Raw genomic sequence first — 20629 nt, forward strand, 5'->3', positions numbered from 1 at the left:
CCTGGGCCCAGTTAATACTATACAAAATACAGAAAATTATTTGGAGGCTTGCCGTGTGGAGTTCCTAGAAAGAAAATATCCTTTTAAGCAACAGTGGATGAATATTCCTGAGCACTGCTATTGCAATGAAAATATCAAGTTCTTCAAATTTTGGTACTTGTGTTTCTGCACAACCCCAAGATCCTATGGCTCAGGCACAGACTATAACATGATGTGAAATACATCAGTCCTGTCTGAATCAGATAATATGTGAAATACACTATAGGTATGGTCCTTGACAAACTGGGGTCACTGATATTTTATAGTCAGCGAAAAGACTATGGAAAATATTGGGGGAAAGGACCTCTCTTGTCCCATTGCCAGTGTTCAGAGGTAATATTGCCATGACAAAATGTGAACAATCACTTAAGGCAGCAGGTACAAGGCGTGCATAAATTTCCTTCTACCAGGTTCCATTTAGAAGTGTGAGGGAGAGGTATTTGGTCAGCCCTGTCAACCTTCCACAATATTTGTAGCGAAAGAGCCTGCCTAGTGCAAGGAAAAGAATAACTATGTACATTTGATGGTTCAGAGAAGACAGAAAAAAATAATGTCAGCCTGCTTTTGAAGCCGTCTGGGTTTCCAGTTAGCAATAGGAAAAGGGTGGATTATTTTATTTTATTTTGATATTAGTTACCTTTATATCCTGCCTTTCCTCCAATCGCTTCATGGCAGTATGTATGACAACCCCTGTTGTAAGATAGATCAGGCCAGGAAAAAGCATCAGGTCCAAAATCAGATTGAGTGTCCCTTATTCGGAATTCCGGAATTTGAAATACTCCATTATCCAATACATTTTTCAAGGATGGCTGAGATAGTCATATCTTTGCTTTCTGATTCAAATACATAGCTGTGTTTGTAAAATTTGTATGCAAAGGGATCTTATAGCACCTTTAAGACTAACTAAATGAAGCTGCATGCACCTGAGCAAGTAGGCTCAAGTCTATTAAAGCTCATGCTACCAACTTTCTTTCATTTAATGTCACAGGTGCTACAAGATCCCTTTGTTTTTAGTTTCTGGTGGTTCAATGTGTACAAATTTGCTTCATGCCCAAAATTATTTAAAATATTATGTATAATTTTACCATCACACTACGTTTATAAGATGTATATGAAATGTAATGAAGTTTCTGTTTAGACTTGAGTCCCATCTCCAGGATATCTTATTAAATAAATGCAATATTCCCAAATCCAAAAAAAAAAATAAATCCCAAATCTAAAACACTTATAGTTCCAAACACTTCAGGTAAGAGAGACTTGACACTCTACATGTATTTTGTGTTATTTTGATTAGCCCAATAAAGGGAAGAAGCCAGTGCAGTTTTGAAAGCTTGCATCATTTTTTTTTCATTTTTTTTTTTTTTTTGCATTTTATTGGTCCAAGAAAAGTATCACTTTTTGTGGATTTTGGATGTCACTATGATTTGCTATAGGGCCAACACTGCTACCCCTAGATATGTTTTCTTTAAGTTTGTAGACAAGTAGCCCGACTAAAAGAGTTTGTTACACTGACAAGTGTTTGGTATATATCATATTACTAATACCTCTTATTTGCTGTATTGTTTTCAGGTTTCTTTCTTTCTGCTGGGTCTTGTGTCCTTGTTTGCCCAAAAGGAAGTTTTGGCAATGTGAAGACCAGACAATGTGAGAATTGTGCAGATGACTGTGAGAAATGTGCAACAGTTGACCACTGTCTGAAATGTTTGTCTGATTCAGAGAGGCCCCGTTATTTGTACAGAGGCAGATGTCTGCAGGAGTGTCCCATGTACGTTCCTATTTATACTCATTCATGCAAAGATCCAGATTTTTTCAAATGCTTATGCATCTTTCTCACCTCTGTGTAGCCTATGACTCAGTGGATGATAACACTCTTTTTGGAGAAGTATGCATAATATATTGAATTCTTTGAAACAGCTGTTAATTTGTACATGAATGTTTAGAAATGCATTCCCTTCTGCAAGATTCTCAAAAAAATATTTTAAAGACAGTGGACTTATTAACAAGGGAATGTACTGTGAACATTACAATCCACTCTTTTGCTTGTCACACTTGGCTAATTCATATTACCTATATATAAACATGCATGCCTTTCCTTAAATGAGATGTAGTGGCTCAAGTGGTTAAGATGCTGTTTCTGTTGATTGCAAGATTGTCAGGTTGGCAGTTTGAGGCCCAGGTGCCACATGATTGGGTGAGCTCTCATCACTAGCCCAGCTTGTGCCAACCTAGCAATTTGAAAGCAAGCAAATGCAAATAGATAAATAGATACCACTTTGGTGGGAAGGTAAACAGCGTTCCGTGCAATCATGCTGGCCACATGATCACAAAGTAGTCTCTGGCAACACTGGCTCTTTGGCTTAGTAAAGGAGATGAGCACTGCCCCCTATGGTTGGACATGACTTGACAACCTTGTCAATGGGGAATACCTTTACCTACCTTTATGCCATTCCTTTTACTGAGATACCTGTTTTCCCTGCCCAAACACTCTGATTAATACTAGTCCTTTTGGTAGGTTGGTTTCTGAGCATATATTAAGTTTTCTATTTTTTATATTGTACTGAACATATTAACCTGACTTATCACATTAACCTCACCTATTTCTGCAAGAAGCATAGTATCTGGGAAATGAAGAGTGGGTAAAGCATAGAAAATTACAATGGAAAATGTGCCTGTATATCCCTGAGCCCATTTGAAAAAGACATACGGTATTGCTTAACTCACATTTTTTATTTTTATGAGTGTCACTAACCTTGTTCTGGCTGCTAATATGCACATTCTACTGTTTCACTAGATTACTTTGACAAGTATATTATTAGGTTTAAAATTATAGCCTAAATTTTTTGAAAAGGAGTATCTTTCAAAGCAGCATTACAAAGAAGGATGTGGCATACAGTATAGTGAGATTAGTCTCTTTTCTTTGATTCCACTTTGCATCCTTAGAGCTCCACGGGAAAAAACTGAGAATAATGCAGTTTTGTACAACACACAGTTCTGGCAAATGTAGCATCATATGGCCAATCGATCCTCCAGGTTCAGTCTCCCTTACCTAGAAATCTGATATCCCAAATACTCCAAAAACCAAAACTTTTTTCATGGGTGGCTGAGATAGTGACACCTTTGTATTTAATGTAAACAAACTGTTTCATGCACAAAATTATTTTAAATTATTGTGTAAAATTACCTTCAGGCCATGTATTTAAGGTGTATAAATAAATGTTATGTTCCTTCCTCCCAGGTCTTCTAGCTTCAAGGGACACCCAAGGATCACAGTTCCTACCACCCCCATCAGGCCTGAGCGAGCCCCTCCAAGCTCCGACCATCCCATTGGTCACATGCTGCAGGGAGAAGGGAGCACCACAGACAGTGGGAAGGATGAACTCATCCAGCTCTGATGGGGGCAGTGGGAATCACTAGCCTTGTGCATCCCTAGGGGCTGGAAGCCCTGGAAGGAAGAAAGGCCTGGGGCCTGGCCAGATGACTTCATGGTCCCTTTTGGCTCCAGTCCCGCTGAGGCTCTGCCGCTCTGCTTCCTGATCCTCCAGGCCTTGCCGTGCCCACAGGGTGACAAAAGGACAAGGTAGTGGAGGAGAGGAAATCTAGGTAGGCCTTGGGTGGGCAGGGAGGCAAAGGGTCATTGTCCCCAATGGTGGCTTGTCATGTGGCTGTGTCACCATTGAGGTCAATGGGACTTGAGCATCCACGAATCCACAGATTTTGGCATTCATGGGGAGATCCAGAATAGATCCCCCATGGATATCGAGGGCCCATTGTACTTTAAGAATTCTACATCTAGGCTGTGTATTAGTGATAAGAAGATATGGGAATACCATTACTTCATTAACAAAGACAAATGCATGCATAAAGCCATGCTTGCCAAGAATATTTTATTGATACTCTTTATGCCAACAAGAAAACAGTTTATTCCCTGAGAGATTCAATATGTTCCACTGCGTGATCTTTTTTTCTTTGGGTTTTTTTTTTTCATCTTAGAGGCTATTTTGTGGAAGATGAGACTTGCGAAATGTGCAGCCAATCTTGCAAGACATGTGAAGGAAATGCCACCAGATGCCTGTCCTGTGAAAGTCCTTTCCTTCTAGAGCAATGGGAATGTAAAGTGGCTTGCTCAGAGAAGTACTTTGCTGCTGATGGAATCTGCAGACCTTGCCCAGACATGTGTCAGGAATGTATTAGCAGAAGCTCATGTAAAGGTATGAAGAAAATCAGCAGTAGTCACAAAGTGGAATAGGATGCTGAAACTGTGTTATGTTTGAGGTGAATTCAGTTTATCCTAAGAGTCCCTTATTTAATATTTATGGGGGAGAACCACATTTGAAACACATGTGGATAGGTGTGTAAACTTTCTTTTCCTTCACCTAAAGGAGAATTTTTCATGAATTGGAAACTTACTTCCAGCCTCTGGCATGAATTGGTCCAAACAAATATCTTAGGTATAATTAAAGAAAGATTTAAGTTTGCAAACCAATATAAATCAGCACACTCAATTATTTTTAATACCCCCCCCTTTTTTAGACAACACATTAAGCCCCATTAATATGGAAAAACCGTAAATAACAAAAACACCATGTTTTTACCTGAGAGGACACCTCTCTAGGAATCTCTAGGTCCTCCAGTGCAACTCTGTGGTCAACATCTGACAGACACTGGCCATAGAACTGCACTGGAGGAGAAACAAATGCCTAGTAGAGTATTCTCTCTAGGAATCTCTAGGTCTTTCAATGCAACCTTTAGTTAAAGTTGACCATAGAGTTGCACTGGAGGACCTAGATGTTCCTAGACAGAACATATTAATCAATCCACAAATATAAAAGCCACAAATATGGAGGGATGAGTGTATGTGAATATTTAAATGTCCTTGTAAATAGATGCTTCGTACATTCTTAATATATGCACATGAGATTGGAAGCCCTGTCCTCTCCCAAAAATAACCAAATAGAGAAGGTTATGCTCATTGTATTGGCTGCTAAGTTTCTCCCTTGTTCACATAAGAAGCCCAGAGGACAATTTCTATCCATTGCCCCCTCCATTTGCAGCTCTATGCCATATCCCTAACCAGTTCCCCCAACTCCCAGCTGCAGATTTTCAAAAGGCTCAGGCAGCTGCAAAGGAAGAGAGAGTGGAAAGTTGCCTCTTTGCCTGTTACATTCACCGAAGAAATATTAGGAACCAAGCCTGAGTTTGTAAACTATACTACCTATTTACAAAATCCATCAAATACTGACATGTTGGGGATGTGAGCTGCCATCACAATCTCACTCTTGCTCACCCTCTGTGCTCCCCTTCATAAATTTGTGTTCAGCAGGAAGGAAAAAATCTCCAGCTGGAACCTAACTGTGTCAATTGAAGTTACACGTTGAGTCTTTTCGATCTGTCCCAGCCAACAAAAATTAGGGCAGGGAAAGGATACTTTGTGAGTAGAAAAGAGAAAGAAGAATGTCCTTTGCATGTCCTGATGTATATTCTACTTTTTCTTGAAAGCATGTGTTCCACCGTATCACCTGCATGATGGGAAGTGCTTACAGGACTGCCCATCTGGCTTCTTTCCTGACTCCAATCACTGTTTTGCCTGTCATGAAGACTGCAGAGAATGTGATGGGCCAGATTCTGATGACTGCACAGACTGCCTTGGTTCTTACTATTTTCTGTACAATGGCAAATGTTTTGACGAATGCCCAGATGGCACGTATTATGATGAAGAAAGTGGGAAATGCCAAGGTATTTATTTATTTATTTTTAGCTTAGCAACAGAGGCCAGAACATACCAATTTGAAATAAATAATAAATCACATCACCTCAAATTAGAGTAATTTTGAGCTCCAAATACATCCTCTGCTACAGAGGTGGTTGCCTAAGGCATGTTTTCTTGGCAAGATTTGCTCAGAGAGGGTTGCTATTGCATTTCCCTGAGGCTGAGAACATGCAACCTGGCCAAAGTCATCCAGTGGGTTCCATGGCTAAGCCAGTAATTGAACTCTGGTCTTCAGAGTCATAGTCCAACACCCAAACCACTACACCTCTTGCCTTCCTCCAATAAGCTAAAAGACGGAACTGCATGTGGCCACCAAGACAAGGACTATCCCTAGCCCTCTCCTTTAATTTTTTTTAATTAATTAATACTAAAAATGCTTCCTGTATTTTCTAGTGGACAGGGGGGCATTTAGTCATGTTTCCCCTAGTTATTTTAGTCTTGGGCAGTGATTTTCAAAAGGTCTAGTCACTTCCTGTTTAGAAAAGGCCCATCCTGTGCCCATTTTAAACCAGCTCCAGTCTCCAGCTTTCTGACTTCTAAAAGGTGCTGGTAGAGCACGGCTGGGAGCTGGGCTGATGCCAGCCAGTGGTTCAGCAGCGATTTAGTGAACGATAATCCCCACTTCCATCCCACGTCCTGGCTCCAGCTCAGGAGGGTGGAGCCAGTTGAAAAAAATAAGGGATAAGCTCATAAAACAGCCTGGGGCTGATATGGTGAAATAGCCTCCCATGTCCCCTAGAGCATGGGAGTTAATTTTTAAAAAAGAATGGAGATGCTGGCATGAGGGTGGGGCCCTTAAGTTTCTGTGAAAGGCATATACAGCTCCCAGGTCTCGGGCAGGTGCTCCCCTCAGCAATGAGCCTGTGCTTGGATCACATACCAACTGAGCAACTGACAGTTTCTGAGACTTTCAGAAGTACCATATGTTCTCAGCGAGAGAGTTTTGCTGTGATATTGGTACTAATGCACAATTTGGCTCAGAAGAAGCTTCCAAGAACCATTTTGAATGAGGACTGTTTAAAGCATTTTTTGCTAGATTGCAAGAATGAAAACTGGAGAAAACTCTTGTACATTTAATGGTTGCATGCAAGGGTGAGTTTTCAGCAGGTGTTGCTTGTCATTCAACCAGCTAACATGCAACAGCTGCTGAAATTCCCTCTTCTATTCTGGTTGTAGACAACCAGATAGCCAAAAGAAGATGAGAATCAAGACACCAGTGCACTAGCTTCCTCTCATGCTTATTTCCCAGCAACTGGGGTACAGAGGCAGACTGAATATATAATCACCATGACTTCTTTTGCTAGTACTATCATGAATTTTTATAAGCTCTTTTTAAGGTAATATAACTTGGTGGCCAATTCTGTATCAGCTATGTGCTGTGTTATGTGCTTTCTTTTCATTTTCCTGGATCTTCCAGCATTTAATGAAGCCATGAAAATGCTGTCATACCTTGTAGCATGTGTTCCTTGTGGAACTGGTGCACTTTCTTCCAATCTTTAAGGATAGAACTGTATAAGTAACGTTTTACATTCCCTTTTAACTTTTTTTTGGGGGGGGGGGGGAAAGATAGGGGGAAGTAGGACTGAGTTCCTATGACCAGACAATTAATCAACCAATCCTTCTAAACTAGGATATTATGAAGCAAAATCAGTAAATAGCATGGAAGCGGGCATCAGGCACAAATAAAGCAGTTTGATACCACTTTAACTGCCATGACTCTATTCTACAGAATTCTGGGATTTGTCGTTAGGTGCAGTGGCATCACTAGGGAGGTGCAGACCGCACCAAGTGACACTCTAAGGGGGGAGGTGATACCACTGCTCATCAAACACCTACCTTTTAGCAGAAATGGGCTGTGGCATTTATATGCTTCCCTTTAAAATGTTTTAAGAGATGGCACAGTGAGGGGAGAAAGGAGAGGCCACAGAATTTTTAAAAATTAAAATTTCAAAAATTTTGATTTTTAATTTGTAAGCAAATTTTAATTTTTAATTATATTTTTAAGCAAATTTATTTTTAAAAAAATATATATTCTTTAGTGTGTTTTTTAAAAAAAATCACATTTTAACCAAATCCTCATTATGTATATACCATATAAATGAACTTAGGTTGTGTGAATGATATTATAATTTGATGGTATGATTTTAATTTTGCTAGTTGTTTATGTCACAACCATTAGCATTACATTCAGTGCTATATGGAAATTACGATTTATGAGTAACATTAGTGCAAAAAAGCATTACTAAGGATTCTATATGGTGTGAAATGAAAGGAGGTGGGGGGGAACACACCATGAGTTATTGCACTGAGTGACACCAACCCCAGGGATGCCTGATTTGGTGAGGTATTCAGCTTGGTCTGTCAAAGAGTTCTGGTGCCACACCAAACTACAAATCTAAGGATTCTATAGACAGAGTCATGTCAGTTACAGTAATGTCAAACTGCTTAAATTCTGCAGTGTGTGCACACCCGCTGTTTGTATTAACACAGAATATTTTGCTGTAAGCCTTTGAGTCTACTGGCAGGATCCAATGGGATACTTACCTGATGGAACTCCTTTATTAGTGGAGTTGGGAGGGACATTCTCTTCTTCCCACCCTTACATTGCCCTGTACATCCTTAAAAACATACCGTGGAAGATTTGGAAGTCCTACAGAGCATGCGGGGTGGTGGTGGCATGGAGTGTTACCGTGGGGAGGGGGGAAGAAACCACTGTTTTGCTAGTATCAGGGCACCAGTGCTGTGCTGGATATAGCCTTAAGGTTTAACTTTTGGTTAGACTAGCTTATAGTCAGGAGTGGCATACACATTCTGTTAACAAATACGTTGCATAACAACCTGATTACAATATTAACAATAAAGATATGAAAATCTCTGTAGAGAAATAACATGATTATGTAGAAGGAAGAGGTGAGGTGTGTGTTTTTTCAAATTTTTAACTAGCAAATCAGCTGCTTACCATTATTTTCAGTGTGCTAGAAAGTTCCAGTCTTGGAAACACTGTATGAAAGGGAAAAAATAAAAACTGTTCAAATATTTGGGATTTTTCACATTTCAGGGTGTGACAGGACCTGCCAGACTTGTTCAACCTCCACTTATTGCCTGACCTGTGGAGAAGGCCTCTTGATGACTGCCACTGGCCTCTGTGCAATGCCACGTCTCTGCTCCCACTCTGAATACTATAATGAACAGACCAAAATGTGCAGATCTTGTCACAGAAATTGTTTGGATTGTACAGGCCCTGCTGAAGATCAGTGTCTCAGCTGTCTCCAAAGCTGGCATCTTCTCAGTAAGCATTTTCCTGTCTTCGGACTTAGATCTGCTTTTCTGTCTTCTGACATATACAGTTGGGTCCTTGGTATCCGCTGGGGTTTGGTTCCAGGACACCACCACCACCCCCCATGGATACCAAAATCTGTGGATGCGCAAGTCCCAGTAAATACAATCGCATAGTAAGATAGTGTCTCTTATATAAAATGGGCAAGACAAGGTTTGCTTTTGGAATATATATTATTTTTGAATATTTTCAAGCCATGGATGCAAAATTTGTGGATGCAAAGGACCAACTGGATAGTAAGGACCCAGCCTAGTTCAGGATCCCATGATGCTGAAAAATAAATCAGCTTCTTTTGTGAGTCCATAGACTTCCCAGAATCATTTCACCACAGGTGGGACAACCTGTATGGGCTGTTTCATCTACTGAAAAAAAACTGGGTAGCCCATGTAAACAAAAGAGTTATCTGGGTGTACATGAGCCCAAAACTTTGGGGTACCTACCAGGAAAAAGTTTTCTAGGGTTGATTCTACAATACAAAAGTCATCCCCTTTTTTCCACTTTAGTGCTTCCTGGCTACTACAATTCATGTAACAGGCAAATGACTTATGCAATGTGTTAATGAATCCCAATCCAATCCAGTGTTTCATCTGAGTTACAATGAATCTGGAAACAGAAGGAATTAGCACATGGGAGGTGGCCCCATATGATTTTCAAGGATCTCCCTCCCCACTTGATGTACAGGAACCAAACTCCCCCTTATAGAACAGCTCACCCAGTTCAGCTGAGTTCTGCAACCTGCTATGGAGCATTTTCACATGCACTGAGATGGCACTAGAGAAATAAGAGTTTGGAAAGTCTTCTTCCACTAATCCAGTTACATGTGGCTGCATCAGTCTCCTACACGTTAAACATTTTAACACCTCTTAAACCATGGTCCCACTTATTCTTGTGTGCCTCCAAGTCATGTTTTACTTAGGGCAAGCCTAACACAACTGTATTATAGGATTTTCTTGGCAAGTTTTTTCGGAGGGGTTTGCTATTGCCATCCTCTCAGGTTGAAAGAGTGTAATTTGCCCATGGTCTCCCAGTGGGTTTTTGTCCTTGAACAGGGAACTGAACCCTGATCTCCAGAGTTATAGTCCACGCTTAAACCACTATACCACAGTGGCTCTCAATTGCCACTCAGCATAGATTAATATCCACATGTGAAATGGCTTTGGGGCTTTACAATAGGCTGGCAGGGGGCTTTGGGTGCTACAAAGAGATGAAATGAATACCAACCTCTGCAGTGGCCAAAAAAGTACAGCCACATGTGTTAGGGGCACTTACAAGTATCAATATCCCTACCTGAATTCTGGCCAGATTACATTAATGTTTTCATCCCAGTGATGAAACATTTGCAGAAACACTGTAAATTGTCTGGTTGTCTTCATTCTGCAGATACAACTTGTGTCAACATCTGTCCAGATGGATATTATATGGATGATGGTGAAAACCAGTGCTATGCTTGCCACAGGACCTGTGAAACTTGCTATGGAAAACACAGCACAGAGTGTATTTCCTGCTCACCCAGCTGGTACAAACAAGAAAATGGATGTGTACAGATCTGCACCACTGGGTAAGACCCTCAAGTTAAAAAGTAATAATAAGCGCATTTGGATAGAAGTGTAATATAGTTTTGTGTGGAAATGTCATCCTTAAGTCATCATTGCCAAAATGACAGAAGTGTATGGGAAGTAATAGTGTGTGCATGTGTGTGCATCCATGCATGCGCACATGTGCACACACACATTTTTCACCCAGTTTTTCTCTTTCACAACCAGGGCTTGCCCTACTATGAGGCAAAGCAAGACAGCTTCCTCAGAGAGCAGATGCTGTAGGGTAGGGAACAGTAGTAAGGTGGTAGAAGAGCTTTAACTATGGCTGGAGGATACTGTCCCATTGATTTAACGTTGAGTTAAAATTCAGTGGCCGATTTGGCCAGCTTGTATAAATGGAATGGGAAACCATTATCTTTTTCTTCATCTCAGACATCAGAATGTTGGGAGCCAGTCCTGTTCACAAGCTTCTTCTCTAAAGATCCGCTTGGATTCCAAGTGATAAAGCGGAATATAAATTATTATTATTATTAAAGTGTTTCTCATGCCAGAAGATTATCACCTACAATTTACAAGATTGTACACATCTCAGGAAAACAATTATTAGCCCCCTGACCCAAGATGAAGATTTTCAAATAAATGTTAAAGACCTCATCTACCCAAGCATTTGGCTCTTGAATTGAGTATTCCTGTGTTTCTCTGTAAGAGTATAAAAATAATATTATTTTATTCTGTACTACTATGATATTGTTGTTGTTGTTTTTAACCTATTTGTATTATTATCATAATATTTGTAAGTCACTCTGCATTCCTCCTTTGGAGAAACAGCTGATTATAAGATCTATGAATGAATCAAATGGCTATTACAAAGCACAAGTAAAGGCCCACTATCTATTAACAAAATTCAGACCAATCCTTCTTTCATACTGTATTTCTAAAATCTTTGAATGTTTGTGTGTTTTAGATACTATGCAAATAATGTTACTGGCACTTGTGAGAGATGTCACAAAACCTGCAAAGAATGTCTGGGACCTGCTTCTACTGACTGTACATCCTGTGATGAAGATTTCTTTTTGTTGCACTCAAATAACGAATGCCACACCTCCTGTCCTGAATCTTACTATGAGGACCATGATAAACTTACCTGTGAAAGGTGCCATCCAACTTGCCTTACTTGCGATGGTAAGATGAGACACTAGATGTTTTGCTGTCACCAAGTGACTAGCAAAATTCCTTAGAAATTCTCTTTCTCTAAATAAGGGCCAGATAATAATGGCTCTCCAAATAATGTTGGAGATTTGCACATTTGTAACTTGGAATTATGCATTTGTGTAATTGGTATCTGTGTGGTGTTTATGATTCCTACTTAGCTTCTAGTTTAGGGAGAACATATGAACCTTGATAGTGTCTTAGTCACCTCTTTCCAGGAAGTAGTTGACTGGAGTCCATTCCCCTGTCTCTTGGGAAACAACTGGCTGACGTTTTCACTAGTCCCCTTGTGCAAGCGATCTATGGCATGAGGAGGAATTGTGACAAGACCCTTGTGTCTGGCTGTTGTAAAGGAGATCACTCAGGAGAGGGTGGGAATATCAATCAGCTTCTCAGTTGATAGTAGTGACTGCTTTTGTCTAAGTTGGGATGAGGTCGGAGGGTGGGGTCAGGCTAGAATTAACTGTGTAACTATCATAATTCCACATTCATAACTGCCCAGCAGGATTCCAGCCAAAGTTTTATACAGAGTCTGGAATCCTCCTGTTGGCTGGAGAATTCTGGGAGTTGTAGTCCGGGGAAAAAGACCAGTTTTTGAATTAAGAAGACTATTCACTTGCTAAAGTCTATCCTCTAGCCTGCTAAATGTTAAAATCTTCATATACCATACCACATATTCCCAACTGTCCCAATTTGGCAGGGACTGTCCCAGTTAATCCCCTGTCATCCCACTTTTTCAGCTGCTTTCTAAATATCTGTTTCTCTCTCCTCCTCCCACTTTTCCCCTTTGTCTTTAGATCATTCCAGTTGTTGCAAATTGAATTCAAAACTTAAAATGAGTTTGCACTCAGTTAAATCAGCAAGAGGGGAGAGGAGGGGAGGGGGAAGAGTAAGTGGAATTTTCCCTTTCTCAGTAGGATCAGGCAAAAGCAAACTTCTGTAGCCTCTCTAATTGGTATACTTTTTCTTATTAATAACTTTTGCCATCTTCATCACACTCTGAAGTTGCTTGCTACACAGGTCCTGATTTTCATCTGTGAAATATAAGGATATAATATAATTATATTTCTTCATCGTTTTTCTCTCCCTCCTCTTCATTGCTGAAAAGGTTACAAAACATAATATTCTTTTATGCTCAACTTGTTCAGATAAGACTAAGGAATAATAGGTGTACCATACTGGTGGCCAAGATAAGACCAGGCACTGACTGTGGTACAGATCATGAGTTACTCATATCAAAAATAAGAGTAAAACTGAAGAAGAAAACAAAATCAGGCATCATTCCAAAATATGATCTAAACAATATCTCCACTGAATTCATTGACAATGTAAGGAACAGATTTGGACTACTAAGCATAATTCACCAAGAACCAGACAATCTTTGGACTGAAGCCAAGGACGTAATAAAAGAGAAATGCAGACAGACACTTTCAATGGGCAAAAAGAAGGAGAAGAAACCATGGGTGACAGATAAAACGGTACAAGCAATAAAGGAAAGAAAAGAAGCAAAACAAAAAGAAGATAGGAGTGAGCTAAGAACAATGAACACAACAGCAGAACAGCTAGTGTGTAATGATAAAGAAAACTACTACAATGACCATTGCAGAGGAATAGAAGACAAAAACAAAAAGGGAAGAACGAGAGACCTATTCCACAAGATTAGGAAAATCAAAGGAAAGTTCAAACCAAGGAGTGGGAAATTCTGTGAAAATAAAAATAACATAATTCAAGACCAGGGAGGAATAAAAAGATGATGGAAGTAATACACAGAAGAGCCATATAAAAGAGATGACAATATTAAGGACACATGGAACAAAGAGCCATATGAAGATGAACCCCAAATTCTAAAAAATGAGGTGGAAGCTGCAATAAGAGAAATGGCAAAAAAAAACAAGTTTCCAGGAACAGATGATATTCCAATTGAGCTTCTGCAATCCACAATGAGAGAGTCAACTTTAGTGCTAACTAACATATGTCAACAGATATGGAAAACAAAACGATGTCCAACAGACTGGAATCAATCAATATACATCCTCATTCACAAAATAGGAGACACAAAAGAGTGCAGCAACTATAGGACCATAGCACTAATATCCAATACAAGCAAAATTATGCTCAAAATTCTACAACATAAACTCCAACCATACAAGGAGAGAGAAATACTAGAGGTCCAAGCAGGGTTCAGGAAAGGAAGAGGCACAAGGGAGCACACTGCAAACGTACAATGGCTAATGGAGTGCACCAGGGAACATCAAAAGAAAATCAGCATGTGCTCTATAGTCTACAGCAAAGCCTTTGACTGCATAGATCATGAAAGGCTATGGAATGCCCTTAAAGGCATGGGAATGCCAACACATTTGACAGTTTTGATGAGGAGTCTGTACTCAGGACAAGAGACTACTGTCAGAAGAAAACACGGAGAAACAGAATGGTTCCCAATTGGAAAAGGAGTCAGACAAGGCTGCATCTTATCACCCTACTTGTTAAACTTATATGCAGAACATATTGTAAGAAAAGCAGGCTTGGATGCAGAAGGAGGAGGAGTGAAAATAGGAAGAAGGAATATCAATAATCTGAGATATGCAGATGACAGCATAATACTAGCAGAAAATTTCAAAGACCTGGAACAACTACTAAGAAAGATTAAGGAAGAAAATGCAAAGACAGGCCTATTGTTGAACACAAAGAAAACAAAAACAATGACCACAGAGAACCTACACAAATTTGAATTAGACAATGAAGAAATAGAAATAGTAAAAGAATTCTCATACCTGGGATCAAACATTGACAGAAATGGAGACTACAGTCAGGAAATCAGAAGATTAAGAATGGGAAGGGCAGCTATGAAAGAACTAGAGAAGATATTAAAATGCAAGGATATATAGCTGAGCACAAAAGGTAGAATCCTATAAGCCATTGCATTCCCTATAATGCCATGTATGGATGTGAGAACTGAACAGTTAAGAAGGAGGGTAGGAGGAAAATCAATTCATTTGAAATGTAATGCTGGAGAAGAGTTCTAAGAATTCCATGGACAGCCAAAAAGACCAAAAAAAATGGGTCCTGGAGCAGATCAAGCCAGAACTCCCCCTAAAAGCCAAGATGACAGAACTCAGGTTGTCATACTTTGGACACATCATGAGAAGGCATGAATCATTGGAAAAAACAATGAGCTAGGAAAGATAGAGGGAAGTAGAAGGAGAAGAAGGCAAGATGAATGGACTTTATTAAAGAGATCACAAGTATGAGTTTGCAGGAGTTGAGCAGAGCAGTGGAGGACAGGGGTTCAACATGGGTTGAAAACAACTTGAGGGCAGTTAACAACAACAAAGTATTATGGAAAATATCAGGTATCAGAGCCATGTGGAAGGTTTGAACTTTGTGTGGGGTCACACTTTGATTTAATTCTTCTCAAAATGCCATGATTCCATGGTAATAATTTCTGCTCTGGGTGGTTTAGCATCTGTGTATTTCAAATATAAAAGTGTATGGTTAACAATAATTAGAAATGTGTTCTTAAATACATTGAGCAAGATGGTCTATTGGTCTTCAGAGACTGAAAGCTACAGGCTTAAAGTAATAGCATTATTAATTGAATTATAAATTATATTTTAAAAATGATTTTGCTTGTTAATTTTAAGGAAAAGGACCGCTCAGCTGCACATCCTGTGTGTGGAGTTATCGGCTTGCTGCTGGCATCTGCAACTCAGAATGCTTAATGGGAGAATACAAAGTCTCAGAGGTACTTACTAATTGCACACAGAAAGAACACAATTATGTGCAACTGTTTTGCACAACGTGAAGTCAAAGGCTTTCGTGGCCAGCATCCATAGTTTTTTGTGGGTTTTTCGGGCTATGTGGCCATGTTTTAGAAGAGTTTATTCCTGATGTTTCACCAGCATCTGTGGATGGCATTCTCTGATGATGCCAGCCACAGATGCTGGTGAAACGTCAGGAATAAACTCTTCTAGAATATGGCCACATAGCCCAAAAAACCCACAAAAAACTATGTGTTTGTACTACCTTTCTGTAACTATTTTACACAATAGCTTGCAGAAAGATGTAAGCCAACAGAGCAATACTAATGGGTATTTTCACTCTGCTAGTGTTACATTGGATGCAGGCCACATTCTCTTTTTTATTCATATTGTTACGTTAAATCCGTGGTTGTGATATATATTGTATCAAGAGATCCAGATGCTGAATTCTAGCCATCTCCTTACTATGATTTTTTCTTTGTATCCTTTGGAATGACATGATTTTTTTTTTAGTTTGCAAAAGGGATTTTCTGGGCTATAACTTCCATTGCCATGCTGGCTTGGGGGGATTCCAGTCCCATCTGTGACTTTTAGGCTTGGAATACTGCTTAATGTAAAGGCAGAACAACATTTTCTGTGGAAGGAAGGGGAAGGGTGGGGGAAAACACAGCGGACAAGTTTATTGAATACAACAAACAAGTATAGAGGGTTGGCCCGAAAGCATAAGGTCTGGATATTTCACCCACCAACGCATGTTAGTTGATGAACCAAATTGCCTGGTCACAGCCAGGCTTCAGGGGAACCGGCTTAAGGTGCCCTGCCACCTTGGGAACTGGTTATGAACATATGCACATCTTCATCCCTTGTCACCAGGGAACACTGGATCGATGCCTCCCCACATTGGCGACATCGCTATACCTTCAGCGTCCCTGGGTCCCATGGGACTCCCAATCCAGTGCTCTGCAGCACTGGAAACCACACCCATCAGATCCAAGACCTATGCTGCTGCCTAAGGAAAGTTGAGACAGCAGAACACCAACCCTGCGAGGGAGGGAGGGTGGGAGTTGGCAACAAAATGGTGCCGAGCACCGGGCGGGGCGGCCCTTTAAAGGCCGGCTGGCCAATCAGCAGCTAGGAGGCAGGGGGACTGCCCCCTGCGTAATCCCAGGGCTGCGGCCTCCACAGCCCACCAGTCATGGGCCACTTCCACTCCCAGGTGAGCCTGAGAGTTGAAGTCCTGACCAGACCAGAAGTGGCCTGGCCAGGCAATGGCACAGCGCTTCAGTGCTTCCGCTCCCAGGCCTCCTGGGAGTTGGAGTCCTGGCAAGCCAGAAGCACCAGTGCCGGCACGAGCTGCTATGCGGGGCCCGAAGGCCCAAGCCCTTTGCACAGGCCCGCAGCTCAGAGGAAGCCACCCTACCCCAGACCACAGCGACCAGACCGGTAAGTCGGGCAGTCCGCTTTGCTTCTGTTTTGCTTTTTACCACTGTGCATGAGCGCCAGCATTTGGTTGCTTTATGACAGTTGGCCTTCTGTCAGGGATGCTTTGTTTGTGAGTTCCTGCATGACAGGACTGGATAGTTCTTGTGGTCTCTTACAACATTATGATTCTATGCTTCTATACTTCTGTGATTTGTGACAGGTTGGAATAAGTTGTTTGTTTTCCACCGTCTTTATTAAGAGACAGAAAAAGACAATAAAAGCTTCATTGTTTAAAAAAATCTGGCAGTTTTAAATCTTAGATATATTTTTGTCGTCAAAAGACTTATTTTTCTCCTTTGAAAGTAGTTGCAACTGAACATTGCTATTATTAAAGCTGGGTGTTATTGAAGTAGATAAAATCACTAGCAAACTTATCGACCAAAACTTTGCCTTAGGACATGAGAACACATGTGAAGAACAGATATAAGAAGAGAGCCTGCCTCCCTCCCTCATGCCCCAGATTCACAGAATAATGATCTGCCCTCATCCAAACATACAGGCAGGCCATAACCTGTGTGCTTTTGCATTGTTATGCAAAGGAAGATTACCTGGACATATTACAAAGTGGTGTTGCTCATGATTCCCTAGCTGTTCCCACTCCCAAGATGCATCAATGTAGACCTTTTCTAATAGGTGGAATTCCTTTTATCATTAAGAACAGATGGATAAATTTGCCATTGTTCTCATTGTTCAATTTTAAATTAACTCTCTCCCACTTTGGAAATCTCACACAACTAATATTGAAGCTAATATTGTATTGAAAAAAGGTGTAGAGGATATTGTGTGTGAAAATGATACTGTGCATGAAAATGAATAAAGACTACTAAAAAAAAGGAAACCACACACACACTCACAAAACTTAGTCCATATTTTTGTACGCACTTCTCATTTTTGACACACACACACACACAAATACAATTTTTCCCAAAGATAAATCATTTTGTGGTAAATTGTAAGCAAAAAGTATATATTTGTGAGAATATGTGTGTTATTTTGTCAAACACATAAACATTACTGTTGGATAATTGCAAAACCAAATTTAGAAAAGTTCAAGTAGTAAAAAAAACCTTGTACTTCAAGCTGTATGTTGGGTCAGAAACATGTAAATTGAATATTTTCATTCTTCCTTCTCCTCCTCCCTCCCCACTGAACAAATGATCCACAGTATTAATGCTTTTGGTTGTTGTTATTGTTGACGCAGTACTCTTACACAACCTTTAAGGGCTGCTTTATCTAGAATTGGCAGAACCAAAACCAAGATTCTTTCTGTGTTTCTAATATGCAGGACTCATCAAGATGTGAAGACTGCCACGATTCTTGCATGCAATGCAAGGGACCAGGACCCCTGAACTGCACTGTGTGTCATCTTAACATGGAACTCTATTTGGATGAGAATCGTTGTGTGCCATGCTGCAAGAATTCTGAACTTGTGCGAACTCAGGAGTGTTGTGATTGCAGTGAAATGAAAGGTAGTGATATGGGTTACAGATGTACAGTATTGCTTTGGGCATGGTAACCTTTCATTATTTTAAGAACCATGATCAGATCTCTACTGTAGATGTCATATTCTTGCAAATCCTGCTTTCTGGCATATATTTAAGATAGAAGCCTAGGACTGCAGGTGCTGCATATGACTGAGGAATGCAGTCCAATGAGGAAATATGGCCTGTGCACAGCTATTTAAATGGCCTTTGATGAACACACACACCAGACTTCTCAGACTCTTTGGATGGTGACGTGTTGCTCTGGGAAGCCTCCAGAGGAAGCACTTTTCCTTTTACTCATAAACAGGTATTAGGGCAGTTTGCAATTATTAACATTTTTTCCATTTTTATTAGTTTTTAAAAATATAATTACATTAAAGAGGGAAAGAAAGAAAAAAAGAATAGTATATGAAAAAGGGCTAGGCATATACATTAGAAACCAATCATATTTATGACCTCCATAAAATATACATTCATGAATAACGAAAGCAGTAAGATTTTCTGATCAATTGAAGCTTCCAAGGATAGAAATTCTCCTTTTAAACAGGTCTCAAGGACTCCTGCAATTTTTTACATTAAACGTTTTTTTAAAAATGCTGAATGGCATTCTGTTCAGTATTTATAATGTTGTAAGCCAGTCTTGTAGCATTGTAATTCCTGCATTTGCATTGACAATTGTTGCACCATTGCAATGGCAGAAAATGCCCTCCAAACTACCTCTTTAACAGAGCAGTCCCCCTGATCCCACCCAACAGTAGGATATCCAGGGTTTTGGATCAAAGAGTAGTGGGCCTCAGAAATCCAGGATGGTTGGAGGTGGCATCATGTATTTCCCTATCCTCCAGCAAGAAAACACTTTAAAAAAAAGAAGCTCAGATAAAGACAAAATTAGACAGGTTACATAAAACCAAAGTTTGAAACCAGCAAAAATATAATGAAAGCAAAAGTAAAATCACCAATAAAGATACAAAAGTGTGAAGATCAGCAAATGGCTGGGACAATAAAAGGGTTCTCATCACAACAATTAAGAGCATAATACAGGTGCCAGGTGAATCTATCTGTGGAGGGGGTTCCACAAATACAATGACTGTTTTGCCTCATTTCGGGGGGGGGGGGGGGGGTGCATGGAGAAAACCCTCAGAAGATGACCTCAGAGTTTGGATAGGTCAATTTAGGAGGAATTCTGACTAAGGAGATTATCACGCCCCCTCCAGTGCCTGACTTACCTCTTCCAAATTTGGCTCAAATTCAGAAGTTAGGCTGATTTTATTGCATGGACTTTTCTCCCAAAACAGCTTTTTGTTGCCTCCAGTGCTGAATTCGGGCCCTATAAGTCACTTCGGCAGCCATTTTTTCCAAATTAGAAGTTTTCGATTTGGGAAAAATGGCCACCAAAGCGATTTATGGGACCCGAATTTAGCATTGGAGGTAACAGGAAGCCATTTTGAGAGAAAAGTGAATGTGATAAAATCAGCCTAACTTCTGAATTTGAGCCAGATTCGGAAGAGGTAAATCAGAGACCAGATAATCTCCTAAACTAATAGTGACAGAAATAGATGTGTGTAGTAATGTTTACAGAAGTATGCTGGAATTCAATATTACGCTTATGGATGTATCACCTGATGTTATAGATGTGTAACCTGTTGTTATACATTTATAAATGATTCTTATTCACAATTCCAGCATAGTCACAGTTGTAGCATTATTGCTGCAGTCATAACTACTCCCAAACCTATTTTACTGGGCATCAGTGGGACCAAGAGAAGGAAATCCATTCTTCTGGCAAGTGGTGCACAGAAGGTTTATATCTTGCCATACATTAACAGATGAATTGTTAAATTGTTAAATGATGGGCAATGTAGAAAACATTTTTCATCTTTACCCATTTAATTTTATAATACAGGGTGATTCAAAAAGAAAAAAGAATGGTGCAAAACTGAATAAGAACAGCTTTACTTTTGCATCAATCTTTTAAAACCACCTTGTATCTAAATATATGAAGGAATTGTTTACAA

At 40.0% G+C, this 20629-nt stretch overlaps 1 protein-coding gene across 1 annotated transcript in view; it reads left to right on the top strand.

Annotated features, from left to right (window-relative positions):
• PCSK5 (proprotein convertase subtilisin/kexin type 5) overlaps window positions 1–20629 on the top strand; it is a 350841-nt gene that overhangs the window by 328140 nt on the left and 2072 nt on the right. The window contains exons 30-37 of the mRNA XM_042452306.1: window positions 1609–1804; window positions 4030–4247; window positions 5536–5772; window positions 8865–9095; window positions 10524–10701; window positions 11646–11863; window positions 15532–15632; window positions 18416–18599. Of these exons, the coding sequence (XP_042308240.1) occupies window positions 1609–1804; window positions 4030–4247; window positions 5536–5772; window positions 8865–9095; window positions 10524–10701; window positions 11646–11863; window positions 15532–15632; window positions 18416–18599 (1563 nt within the window). The remainder of the gene's footprint in view (window positions 1–1608; window positions 1805–4029; window positions 4248–5535; window positions 5773–8864; window positions 9096–10523; window positions 10702–11645; window positions 11864–15531; window positions 15633–18415; window positions 18600–20629) is intronic.

Source organism: Sceloporus undulatus, chromosome 2, assembly GCF_019175285.1.
Source record: "Sceloporus undulatus isolate JIND9_A2432 ecotype Alabama chromosome 2, SceUnd_v1.1, whole genome shotgun sequence".
Classification (NCBI taxonomy): Eukaryota; Metazoa; Chordata; class Lepidosauria; order Squamata; family Phrynosomatidae; genus Sceloporus; species Sceloporus undulatus.